A 12,760-nucleotide genomic window follows, 5' to 3' on the forward strand; every position below is an offset into this window, starting at 1 on the left:
TATTCTCACAAAGTCTACTTTTACTCGCAAAAACAGTGGGACTATTAAATATTATTAACTTTTTTTTATATATATTTTAAATGTAATTTATTCCTGTGATCAAAGCTGAATTTTCAGCATCATTACTCCAGTCTTCAGTGTCACATGATGATACATAATATGCTGATTTGCTGCTCAAGAAACATTTCTTTTTATTATCTACGTTGAAAACAGTTGTGCTGCTTAATATTTCTGTGATATTTTTTTTTTCAGGATTTATTTGATGGATAGAAAGTTGGAAAGAACAGCATTCATTTTAAATAGAAATTTGTTGTCACATTATAAATGTCTTTAATGCATCCTTGCTGAATAAAAGTATTAATTTCTTTCCAAAAAAAATAAAAAATCTTACTGACCCCAAATTTGGAACGGTAGTGTAACACACTGAATGTAAGTTAGTTTTTCTTTTTGGGTGAACTATCCCTTTAACTGTTGTCTTTGCTTTTTTTTTGTCCCAGATTTCTACGAAAGTGTCGTAAAGTTTGATGACTCTTGAGTTTTGATACAAGCCGTTACTCATATTCCTCTTGACAGTTTTTCTGCCTGTAATCTAGATGTTCTTCTTGCTTTGCTGTTGTGTTCACACATGTGTCCTATCCTGTCTCAGTTATGCTAAGGGAGACCTGGACCTGTCCTACATCACCTCCAGAATAGCAGGTACGCTCACCCGTGCAATAGGACTTTAGATTCATTTTGGATGTCTTAACCCTAATGGTGTAAGTTAATTACTTGTCTCTTTGTGTGTTTTTGCAGTCATGTCTTTCCCAGCTGAAGGAGTTGAATCTGCCATTAAGAATAACATTGAGGACGTGCGTCTGTTCCTGGATTCTCGACATGCGGGTCATTATGCAGTATACAACCTCTCCAAGCGCTCCTATAGACCGGCCAGGTTTCACAACAGGGTGAGAGTGGATAGCAAAGCAATTAGCTTTTTCTCAAATGCAAATGATTAACAATTACAGTGAATTGATGTCTTTCCAAATATCATGAAACCAGTGTTGTAAATAAAACTAAAGCTATTAAAAATCCTTTTTTTATTATTGAAATGAGCTGAAGTAAAATAAAAATAAAAAAGATAAAAACTTAAATGAAAACTTTAAATGTTGCCTTGGCAACTAACTGAAATAAGTTTAAAGGTAGGGTAGGCAATTTGTTTTATAAACGATTTTTGTTATACTAGTTGAAACTCTCTTCACATCCTGATAGCAATCAATAATAGAAGTGGTCTAAATATTAAAACATGTACATATATCTTCTGTGGAAGTCTCAGGACCAAAAAATGTCTGTGCAATACGATGTCCTACCTACCTGTCAGCGTATGCATTTCCACACCTCCGCGCATCACCTCATCACACGATGAGCTTTTAGACATGAGGTAATTCAACGTAGTCTCTCGTGATTCTTTGCAGACTCTGCTGTGTGTGTTCATGTGTTTTGAAAGAGGCGTGGCTTTGGAGACGCTCTAAAGGGAGGGTGGGATCCCATGCTTTCAAAGCTAGCTTGCTATTGCTAGCCGCTCTGAAATTGCCTACCTTACCTTTAAGTTGAAGTTTTACTAAAAGTAAAACTGGAATAAGATAAATAGAAATACATTTAAAAAAAACTAATGACAAAAGCCCAAAATACTAAAATGAAAACTAAAATAGGAAAATAAAAATAATATGAATTAATTTTTTTTTTGAAATATCAATAGTAAATAAATATAATCCAAATATAATGAAATAAATCCAGGTTAGATGTCATACTTAAATTGATACATATGAAAACAAGGCTAGATAGAAGCAACATTGATTGAACCAATGGCATAAGTTTGTGGCTTGGCTGTTTGACCAATTTTGCCAGTTGTAAATTCAATTCTTTTGGTGATATTATTGGCAAGGTAATGAAACCCTTCACTTTTAAATATGGTGTCTAGTCTTTCTATCGTCTACACATATTGTAATTGTTTTTCTGTGCCGTACTGTACTTGATGAAACTCATAATTGTGTTGTGTGTGCAGGTATCAGAGTGTGGCTGGCAACCTAGACGAGCTCCTACTCTGAAGAACTTGTACAGTATATGTAAGAACATGCATCAATGGCTCAAACAGGACCAGAGGAACATCTGCATCGTACATTGTCTGGTGAGCACACACACACACACACACACACACACACACACACACACACACACACACACACACACACACACACACACGGCTCTTTTCCACCGATATTACTAGCTACGTTTACATGGAAACCTTTTGTTCATTCTGGCTGATTAATCAATTGATTGATTCTGATTGATGAATCTGAATGTTGTGTTTACATGACCGCTAAATAAAGTAATCGGGTTGATGTGTGCGTTTATGTCACAAGCTTCAAATCTGATGTTTTTTTGGTGACATGCGCACACTGCACGAATATACAGACTTTCCCGCTGCATACTAACCAGTCTTCTTTTCTTTGTTTTGAAAAGAGCAGACTTAATATTGATCTATTTCGGGTCACATGAACCGTTGTGTCGTGCTGCTTATATTTATCAAGCAGTAAAAGCGGCCGAAACAAGGCCTGGTGGGACGCTGTCCTGCTCCACTTCACAGACGATGAGTGGAAGGAGAATTTTAGAATGACACAACAGTCATTTATAACTCTTCATTCAACAACAACAACATAAGTTCAGTGTGTCTTGCGGCATTTCTACGTCATTTTACATGCGCAGTGCTTTCCAGTTTCGGTTTTCAACTCGATCAAGTGTTTACTTGATCGGATTCAAAAAGGTTGAAACCACTCCTTACAATCAATCTGAATGAAATTTTGGGGATTTGGCCTATGCATTCTGATTGACGTGGTTACTTGTGACTTTTTATATTCGGATTATGCTACTAGTCTGAATAAAAGCACTAGTTGTACTACTGTCATCTTCATATTGTGGCGTTGTGTTTTTGTATGCAGGATGGACGGGCAGCGTCGGCTGTGGTGGTTTGTGCGTTCCTCTGTTTCTGTCGTCTGTTCTCTACAGCCGAGGCTGCAGTGTACATGTTCAGCATGAAGCGATGTCCACCGGGCATCTCGCCCTCACACAAGCGGTAACAACCTCTTCTCTTTTTCTCACTTTGTTCTTTTGAAGTAAGACCACAATGTCAGGACAGGTTATTCTAGAACAGAAATGGATTAATTCAGCAGCTCAGACACATGAACATGAGCAGTGAGCCGCGAGTGCGACCGTTCTTTGGTGCTGAGGTCACTTCCTTCCACAACTGTTCTTCGGCTCGCCAAGAGCTTCTGCCGAACTTCGCAAGCTCATGAGACTCTTTTGACTCTAACCAAGTGTGAATGTACTAGATGTAAAGGAAGTGACATAACCTCGAACGATTCTGTTGTTCACTTGAACCAGAGCATTGAGCTGCCATTAAAAGAGTATCCCAGGCAGTGTTATTTAGTATTATTTTATACCATTATAGTATTTTTCTTTTCTTTTTTTATTTACTTTAATTTTTATATTTTCAGTTTTAGTTTAGGTTTTAATAATATGATGTGCTTTTGTCATTTTATTTATTTATTTTCTATTTAGCTTTAATAAAAAAAAAATATTAAAAAAAAACAGTTTTAGTAATTTTAGTACTTAAACTTGTTTTAGTTGCCAAGGCAACTTTTTGTAAAAAAATTTCATCGGATTTCTATATTTTAACTGATATCTGATTCCATGTGATATCTAATGGTGTCTGATATTTCAGTTAACAAAAACCAGGGTTATTATCATTAAATAAAACTAATACCATAATGAAAACATTTTCATCACTTGAAAGTTTAAGTTGAAGTACTAAAATAACTAAAACTTTATAGACAAACTAATAAAATGGTTAAAAACACAACAAAATTACTAAAACTTTAACTAATATTAAAAACAAAATTACTAAAACTTTAACTAATATTAAAATCAAAATAATTCAATCTAATTCAAATAAAATTCTAAATATTAACAAAAACTACAAAAGTATTTAAAATAAGCTTTTTCTATGTTCATAAATTTGGTAACACTTTATTTTTTACAGTGTCCTTGTTACATGCAGTTACTATAGTAATAACAGTACATTGTGCATAATTACATGCAACTAACCCTAAACTTAACCCTTAGTCTACAGTATTTTTGATCAAATAAATACGTCCTCGGTGAGCATAAGAGACTTCTTTTAAACACACCAGTAGTGAACTGTATGTCATAACTGTGTGTTAACGGATTGCATTAACCAGTGATTGTGGTTGTGTGTAGGTATATTGAATACATGTGTGATATGATGGCAGAGGAGCCCATAATCCCCCACAGCAAGCCTATAACCATCCGCTCTGTCGCCATGACACCCGTGCCACTCTTTAATAAGCAGCGAAACGGCTGCCGGCCGTTCTGTGAGGTTTATGTCGGTGACGAGCGCATCGCAACCACCTCACAGGAGTTTGACAGAATGAAGTAAGTCACTTCCACACTGTGATGAAACTCGTCACATGATCCGGTGCTGATAGAGATAATGATGATTATCATGTTCCCAGCGTCTCCATCTGTAACTAAGTTCGCTGTTTTGCAGGGATTTTAAGATGGAGGACGTGCGGGCGGAGATTCCTCTGAATATAACCGTGCAGGGGGACGTTGTGATAGTGATTTATCACGCCCGCTCCACGCTGGGCGGACGCCTGCAAGCCAAAGTAAGACAAGTGACCAATATTTGTGTATATTCTCCTAGTACATGTTTATTAGCTAGATCTCAAATTTTAACAAATCAGTTACTGATCAGTTGGACTGTAACTTTATTATGAACTGCATGATTATGACATAAACGGCAACGTAAGAACAATAGTTTGACCCTCACTAACGATTTGAGCAAATCGAAGACAAACACACCATTGTATGGAAGCGTATTGCATTCACTTGAAGAAAAAAATCTACTCTGTTTTTCTGAAATAACGAGTAATTATCTCAGAATTACGAGATAATTTTTCATGGAAAAAAGTTTTTACTCTGTTTTTCTGAATTAACGAGTTAATTATCTCAGAATTACAAGATAATTTTTCATGGAAAAAAAAACGTTTTTGCTCTGTTTTTCTGAATTTCTGAGTTTTTGAGATAATCAAGTCATTAATTCAGAAAAACAGAGCAAAAAAAAAAATTCCATGAAAAATTATCTTGTAATTCTGAGATAATTAACTCGTTAATTCAGAAAAACAGAGCAAAAACTTTTTTTCCCATGAAAAATTATCTTGTAATTCTGAGATAATTAACTCGTTAATTCAGAAAAACAGAGCAAAAACTTTTTTTCCCATGAAAAATTATCTTGTAATTCTGAGATAATTAACTCGTTATTTCAGAAAAACAGAGTAGATTTTTTTCTTCAAGTGAATGCAATACGCTTCCGTACCATTGCACATTGTTATAAATGTTTTTTATTTACAAGAAAGAATTAAACTATTTGTACAGACACAGTACTCTTTACATTTTCAATCTCTCCCCGACTAACCCACAGCAAACTGCCTTGAAAGAAATTAATTAAAAGTTATAATTATAATAAATAAATAAATAACCGGTACCTTTAACAAACGGTACCTCATTTGTTGTGATTCCACCCATTTTAAGACACCATAATGTTTTTTTGCAGATGGCTTCTATGAAGGTGTTTCAGATTCAGTTCCATACAGGCTTTGTGCCCAGAAACGCCTCCACTGTCAAATTTGCAAAGTAAGTTTCAGGTTACTCTTACAATGATCTCATATCAGTTTCGCTTTTGGTTGTATGTCAAAATGATGATGCTGTATGTATTTGCAGATATGATCTCGATGCGTGTGACATCCAAGAGAAATACCCTGACCTCTTCCAGGTACAAGTAAATGTGGAGGTGGAGCCTCAGGATCGCCCTAGCAACAAGACTACGCCCTGGGAAAACTTTGCCACAAAAGGACTTAATCCCAAGATCCTTTTCTCCAGCCGAGATGAACAGCAAGAGATCCTGACAAAATTTGGTGAGTTTTCTCTTTATTTGGTTAGTTTTTGTAAGTTTTATTTGGTTCTGTCTTTATAAGAGCTTATATACGGTCCTTAATAAGTCTTTTAATGTATTCAATTAATTTGGTTCAAATTTAAGGTCATAAACAGTCTTTAATATCTATAGCAAATGTCTTAATTTTAGGACGTCTTAAATTTGGGCACGGAAAAACGAATCGGGATATGGCCTAATGTGATTATATAACTTCAAAAGGCTATGATTGAATTAAAATGATTGTGAGCCATTTACTGTTGACGAATTATGGCAATGTTTACTTTATGGTGTTTATATTGTAATTTGTTGCAGATGGTTGTAAAGTGTAAGAGTGCATCATTTTTCCCCCTCCTCTATTTGAATGAACAGCTGGGAGTAGTAAAACATAGACATTTCAAAATAAGAGTCCTGGTCTATTTCGGGATTGTTTATAAATTAAAAGTACCGTATTATGCATAAAATCTTTTTTTTTCCAGATATTATTGCTATTTTAGCTACACAATAAACTAGGGCTGTACGATTCAATCGTAATTGATTTTCGATTTTGGCTTCCAATGATTATGAAAACAAGATAATCGAGGTAAACCGATTATTGTTCCGCGGCTGCATTCTGTCCAGCGCACCTTCCTTTCCTTCACAGCGGTGCGCTTTCGTTCCTCCCTAAAAGCCCAAACTTAACATCGTGGAGAAGCTAATGGACTTTAGATACGTGCACACACAAAGATGTCAAAATTAGGGCTGTCACTTTACGTTCGAAAATCGATTGCACAATCGATCGACCCAACCAACGAAAATAGGGAATCGATTTTAACAGCCTTTTTTTTTTTTTTACCAAAAATGTGTTTTAAGTGGACAGATAAACACAGTACACTGAACATGTAGGATGTTGGGATATAACAATGTATTTTCTGTTAACCAAATGCCTTTTAATATTCGCTATTACTTCAATGTAAGTGAACGAGTGCACCGTTATTTGTTGCGTAGTGACGTGTGTGTTCAAGTAAGCCAGAAATGCACAGATTCTGCGCAATACGCTGTATTTAATATATCATGAGGACTCACGAGTTGCCTATTTGCGCTAAATCCGCGCAGATTTGGCTTACACGAACTTCCCCAGCAAAGTGAGTAAACATAGAAACACCCCAGATTGGCTCGTGATTTGACAGCGTTTCCCGCCAAAGTTCATTTTTACCCGCATTTGGCGGGTCGGAGGATGTTAATTTCAATCCCTGAATGTTGCACTCCTGTTTGTCATTGTGCACGAAACTTCACGCCAATAAATCATCAGAAATATTGCTGACTTGTGCGCGTGTCAAGCGCCCTCTTTACGTTCGCTCTAATGCCTGTTAGTTGTCCGTGAATTTGCCTATATTTGGTGTTGAAAATGGAAACCTCTTTAGACATGGAAAATCAATTTTACAATCGATTCAATGAACAGTTATGTCTCAAAAATCGAACAGGATTTTTTCACAAAAGTGACAGCCCCAGTCAAATGCCTTTTGGGAGAGTATTAACGTAAACATAGTCTTAAATAAACGTGCATAGTTGAGAAAGAACGTGTGTATCAGTAAATTGGATACACCTACACCAGATTTTCTGTCCAATCAAATGCTCTCTAGAATCTAAAGCGTCGTGCCCTACATTATAAATAGACGCTGCGGCTAAAATTGTTCACTTGTTCAAACATTTACTATTATCTACATGGTGAATGGCACATAGTGCACTATATAGGGGATAGGGAACGCTTCGCATCAGTGTTACGTGAACCGCTGCAGCGCACACACAGTAAGCTCTGGTCCAGAGACACGATAGCAAAGAACGGATCATATGCGTGAGTCGGTGCAGACCACAAAACATATCGGACCCATTTGAATTCTACCAAGAATGTTGTATTTTAAAGCGATATGGAGGAGAAACCGTTAGACAGACTCGGCATTAGAAGTAGCACTGAGTAAAAGACACCAGTGCCATGCAGCAACATAAATTACTCACTTTTCAAACAGCGTGATGATGACCACTGTTTGGCTGTAGTAACAGTTCTACAGAATCTGCTCTATGTCCCACCCTTCCTGTTTCAGTGGAAGTTACATCAACACTGAACAACACTACTCACTTTAAGGAACTTCTGTGGGACTTAAAGCTCTCAGATACCCTGCACTCTTGTTTTTTTATCTACATTATGATGTTATACTTTTCATATTGGTTTTAACCTAGATTTTTTTTTGTTCTTAATCTGTCCGGTTGATCAGGTAAACCAGAGCTTCCACGTCAGCCTGGTTCAACAGCCTGCTACGCCTCTGAACCGTCTCAGCCGGAGCATTCTCCTGAAGGGCCACAGACCGAACCAGATTCCCCTTCTCCTCAAAGCACTGACACCAACGCCAACAGCTTCTTCCAGATGCTTGACTGGGAAGGTATACAGCGCATTTACAACACGTTCAGTTTATAAGAACACAAATTCCATGCACATTTCCCCCTGATTGTTTGCTGCCTCTGCACATTAAAGGGGAAGTATGTAACTTTTTTTAATGTTAAAATTAGGGATGTCATAGCCTGAGTTCGTCATACTCATATTCTAGTCAGAATGTGAGTGTGATACTGCTCCATTGGGCTTTGATTATGAGGCGTCTCTTAATCGAACCAGGAAAAAAAAAAACTCTGCACTCAATTGGATAGACCTACAACCAATCAGAGCAACGCAGTAAGTGACATATGTTGAGCTACGCATAGTTGTCAACAGAAGTCAAATGCACGCAAGCTGGAAGAAGTAGTAAAATAATGAGTGTTGCTTCTTTTACTTGGTCCTCTATGAGTGCGACCAAAGGAGAAACCACAACGACCACATCCCATCTTTTAGCGACCATCGGAGCCAGCTGATAAATTAAACTTTTGCTGAATCCCGTAGGAAGGACGGCAAACACATCTTTCCGATCGACAAATGCCTTGATTGCAGTTCTCTGTTCGTCTTTTTAAATGAATGCGCTGTTTCTTTTACAACAGACGCGATAGCGGAATCTATACATCTCAGTTCTCCAGCTGCAGTCAACTCTGAGGGAAACCAGTTCAACCCAAGCGCTCTTTGATAACGTGATGATTACGTAACTGGAGATCATCTGGCCATCATCGTATAAAGCCCGCCCTGGTAATTTGATTGGCCCAACGATTTCTGAACCGATCATAATTACTCCTCAATGGATCGAGTCCAGACCGAACTTCCCGACCAAAAAATGTTGTGGGCCGGGTTCGGGCTGGCATCCAGGCTAGGGATGTCATGATTCCTTGATTAAATTCAAATACTCTATTTTAAAAAATCTTTTATTGCAATTTACTCAATTGCAATTTGACCGTTTAACCAACAAAATACCGGAAGTGTCGTGGACAAGAATCCATGAACCGCATTATTTGACTGTTATCCAAGGCTGCACAATATTTTAAAGGGGTGGTTGATTGTGATTTCACTTTTCTAACTTTAGTTAGTGTGTAATGTTGCTGTTTGAGCATAAACAACAAGTTACAACGCTCAAAGTTCAAAGCAAAGGGAGATATTTGCTTTTAAAGAAATTGCATTTTAAGGACTACAACAAACGGCTGGCAGGGACTACACAAGCTTCCTCCTGGGTTAGTGACATCACCAACCCTAGAATTTACATAACCCAAAAAGTGACAACTTTAACATGCTATATAAAAATATCTGTGGGGTATTTTGAGCTAAAACTTCACATACACACTCTGGGTACATCAGACACATTTTAGATCTTGTGAAAAGGGCATTATACCATAATCATAATATAGCATAGTGCTATTGTGAAATTGATTTATGCACTTATTAGTTGTACTGTATTATGGTGTATTTGCAGATGGAAGTCGGCAGTTCGATCGCTCTGACAGCCAATTGGATGACCAGGAGGACTTGAGTGGCGGCTCGGAGGAGGAGTCAGTGTCTTACTCCGCCCCCATTGATGGGACTCTGTCACGTGACACCAGTGAACCGCTCTTCGAGGCAGATTTCACAACCACACCACCTGACCCCCAGCCCGACACAGAGGACCTGCTCGGCCTGAACTCTGACCCCTGTCTTTCGGCCGAGAACATTTCTGTGGTGACGGGTCTGAAAAGTTCTGCTAGTAACAGTGATTTACTAAACGATCTGTTCGCCCCTCCATCCAACGCTGCGCCTCCAGCTGACACAGAAGACCTGATCGGAGAAGGTACAGGAGAAGATCTGTTCTTCCCCAACACGTCCAGCCAACCGGCACCAGCGGCTAATAAAGGTAGAAGAGATTTCCTACAAGAGTGTTTAAAGATCGTGTTCAGTACCAAAAGGTTGCAAGTTTGACACCTGGAAGGCATGATTCACCTATAATAATAATAAAGATAGATAATAAAGATTAAAGATGAAAGTCAAAAATCTAAAGAAATTTATATTTGGTTAAATAAAATGAAGTCTATTTTAGGAACAATAATATTTTTGGCATTAGGAAAAATTTTCCTCACAGCTAATTGATTAATTTTCCTCTCAAATTCTCATTACTGTAATGATAAAAAGTGTATATATTGTATTTATACATTTTTATAACATTTTATAAATAGGTACATAGTCTTTTACGTATTATGCTGATTTAATTTTTTTATTTGTAATGCATTTGTTTTCTTATTATACATACAGGGTGGGGAAAAGCAACAACATCAGCATTATATTTGATTTAATTTGATATGATTTAATTTAAGAATCATCAACAAATATAATGAAAATAGCAGATCCACTGAACACTAATTTAATTTAAAAATAAATAAAATAATTTGACCAAAATTAGCTCTTTTCATTAATGCAAAATAAAAATACAAATTCTTTTGACGTTTGGGTAAATATCACCCGGACATGTTCTTTAATATTTTAGAATATATTAATATTTTAGAAAAATAGTTGTATAAATGTTTTTCAGTTGTTTTAAATTGCATGGACTTTCTTTCTGTAGACTTCTTTGACCCCTTTGGTGTGGGGTCAGCATCTTCAGGGTCAGATCTATTTGGTGACCTCTTGGGGTCAGACAGTGGAAGTAGTGGCTTCAAAGCTCCGCCTCCTGCATCCAACTCCAGCCTGTTTAACCTCAGTGAGTTCTGCTCCGATGTACATATGAATCAAAGTAGTGTACTAATAAATCAACACTGGTAACACTTTACAATAAGGTTTCATTAGTTAATTACTTCAGTTAACATGAACTAAGAATGAACAATACTTCTACAGCATTTATTAATCTTAGTTAATGTTAATTTCAACATTTACTAATACATTAATAAAATCAAATGTTGCATCCGTTAACATTAGTTTATGCACTGTGAACTAACATGAACAAACAATGAACAGCTGGATTTTGATGAGATGAATAAATACTGTACCATTTGTGTTGCTCACGAGTTAATACATTAAATAATGTTAACAAATGAGGCTTTATTGTAAAGTGTTACCAAATTACCAAGTGTTGTTATTTTTTAAAGGGACAAAAAAATTGTGGTTATTAAGAGCAATGTTTGTTTTGAGTTAAAAGGGATAGTTCACCCAAAAATGGGTAAACTATTTAAATTTTGGGGTAAACTATCCCTTTTAAAGCTGATCTTTTTCTCTCTTTTTTTTTCTTTTTTTTAAGTATAAATAAACATCGGTTTAAGTTCTTTGGTGTTTTTAAAGTAAATGTCAGGGTGTCTGAAAGTGTCTTTCATAAAATACTTCTTAAAATTAATATTTATAAAATATTTTGCCAGATAAGTTAGCAAGCGAGACTCCGAAGATGACATCATCCGCGAGTCAGCCTGATCTGTTAGGTGGGTGGGACAACTGGACCACAGGTGGAACCAGCACGACTATTAACATGACCACCGCTGCCAGCAAACCTACTATGAGTGGTAGTCAAACATTCATTCATTCATTCAATCATTCATTCAGATAACCAGACCTTAAATCAGTCAGAACAGTTACTTGGTTAAGTTGGTAACGCTTTACAGCAGTCTAATTTGTTAACTTTAGTTAATGCAATAACTTACTATTGATGTATATCCGAGTAAAACAGCTTCTCGAATGAAAGAATGTAGGGACTTCACTTTGCTCATGGGGTGGTTGATTGGATGGTTGTGCTTTGCTATTGGTGGATCTCATGTGAGTGACAGGTTGTCCCGCCCTCACGCCAGTGAACATGTCATCAGAGAACCTTTATTTTGATAAAAGATTACGAGGGCATATACATTTTTTTTTTTAAATAAACATGTTGACAGATAAATCATTTATAATAAACGCTGCAATATTTCATGAAAAATATTAATTTTCTAGTTTGATTTCATGGAGACTTTAACTAACAAATATATTTTACATTTATTTATTATACTTTGTCATTGTAAGTTAATAAAAAAATGTCATGTTGGTATTGGTAACAGTAATAACTTGATCTTTAACTCTTTCCCCACCATTGCCAATTTCTGTCATTTGAAACGACATTCCCCCGCCATTGACAGAAATTTCCGGCTTTCCGTGTTGTCACTGTTATACGGTAGGGGGAGCTGATTCGCATCTTCTGAAATAATACCGAATCTCCTGCTCAAAAGACTTGTGAAGAAACAGAAACAAGCAATATCATATGTAAGCAGATGCATATGTAAAATAATGCGATCATCAACATTAAACAGCATATAAATCAAAACTGCCTAATGTTACCAATGAAATGTTGA

General features: G+C 36.6%; 1 protein-coding gene across 4 annotated transcripts in view; it reads left to right on the forward strand.

Moving 5' to 3' along the window:
* The window catches only part of gak (cyclin G associated kinase), a 51,984-nt gene that overhangs the window by 29,849 nt on the left and 9,375 nt on the right, over positions 1-12,760 (forward strand). For 2 of the 4 annotated variants that reach the window (XM_056254789.1, XM_056254790.1), the window contains exons 12-23: positions 647-696; positions 793-941; positions 2,039-2,161; positions 2,973-3,106; positions 4,291-4,485; positions 4,601-4,718; positions 5,666-5,745; positions 5,833-6,026; positions 8,293-8,457; positions 9,901-10,314; positions 11,020-11,154; positions 11,804-11,944. In XM_056254789.1, the coding sequence (XP_056110764.1) occupies positions 647-696; positions 793-941; positions 2,039-2,161; positions 2,973-3,106; positions 4,291-4,485; positions 4,601-4,718; positions 5,666-5,745; positions 5,833-6,026; positions 8,293-8,457; positions 9,901-10,314; positions 11,020-11,154; positions 11,804-11,944 (1,898 nt within the window). The remainder of the gene's footprint in view (positions 1-646; positions 697-792; positions 942-2,038; positions 2,162-2,972; positions 3,107-4,290; positions 4,486-4,600; positions 4,719-5,665; positions 5,746-5,832; positions 6,027-8,292; positions 8,458-9,900; positions 10,315-11,019; positions 11,155-11,803; positions 11,945-12,760) is intronic. The other 2 variants (XM_056254792.1, XM_056254791.1) reach the window with 1 other exon arrangement.

This window comes from Rhinichthys klamathensis, unplaced genomic scaffold, assembly GCF_029890125.1.
Source record: "Rhinichthys klamathensis goyatoka isolate OS25496 unplaced genomic scaffold, OSU_Roscu_1.1 h1tg000114l_1, whole genome shotgun sequence".
NCBI lineage: Eukaryota > Metazoa > Chordata > Actinopteri > Cypriniformes > Leuciscidae > Rhinichthys > Rhinichthys klamathensis.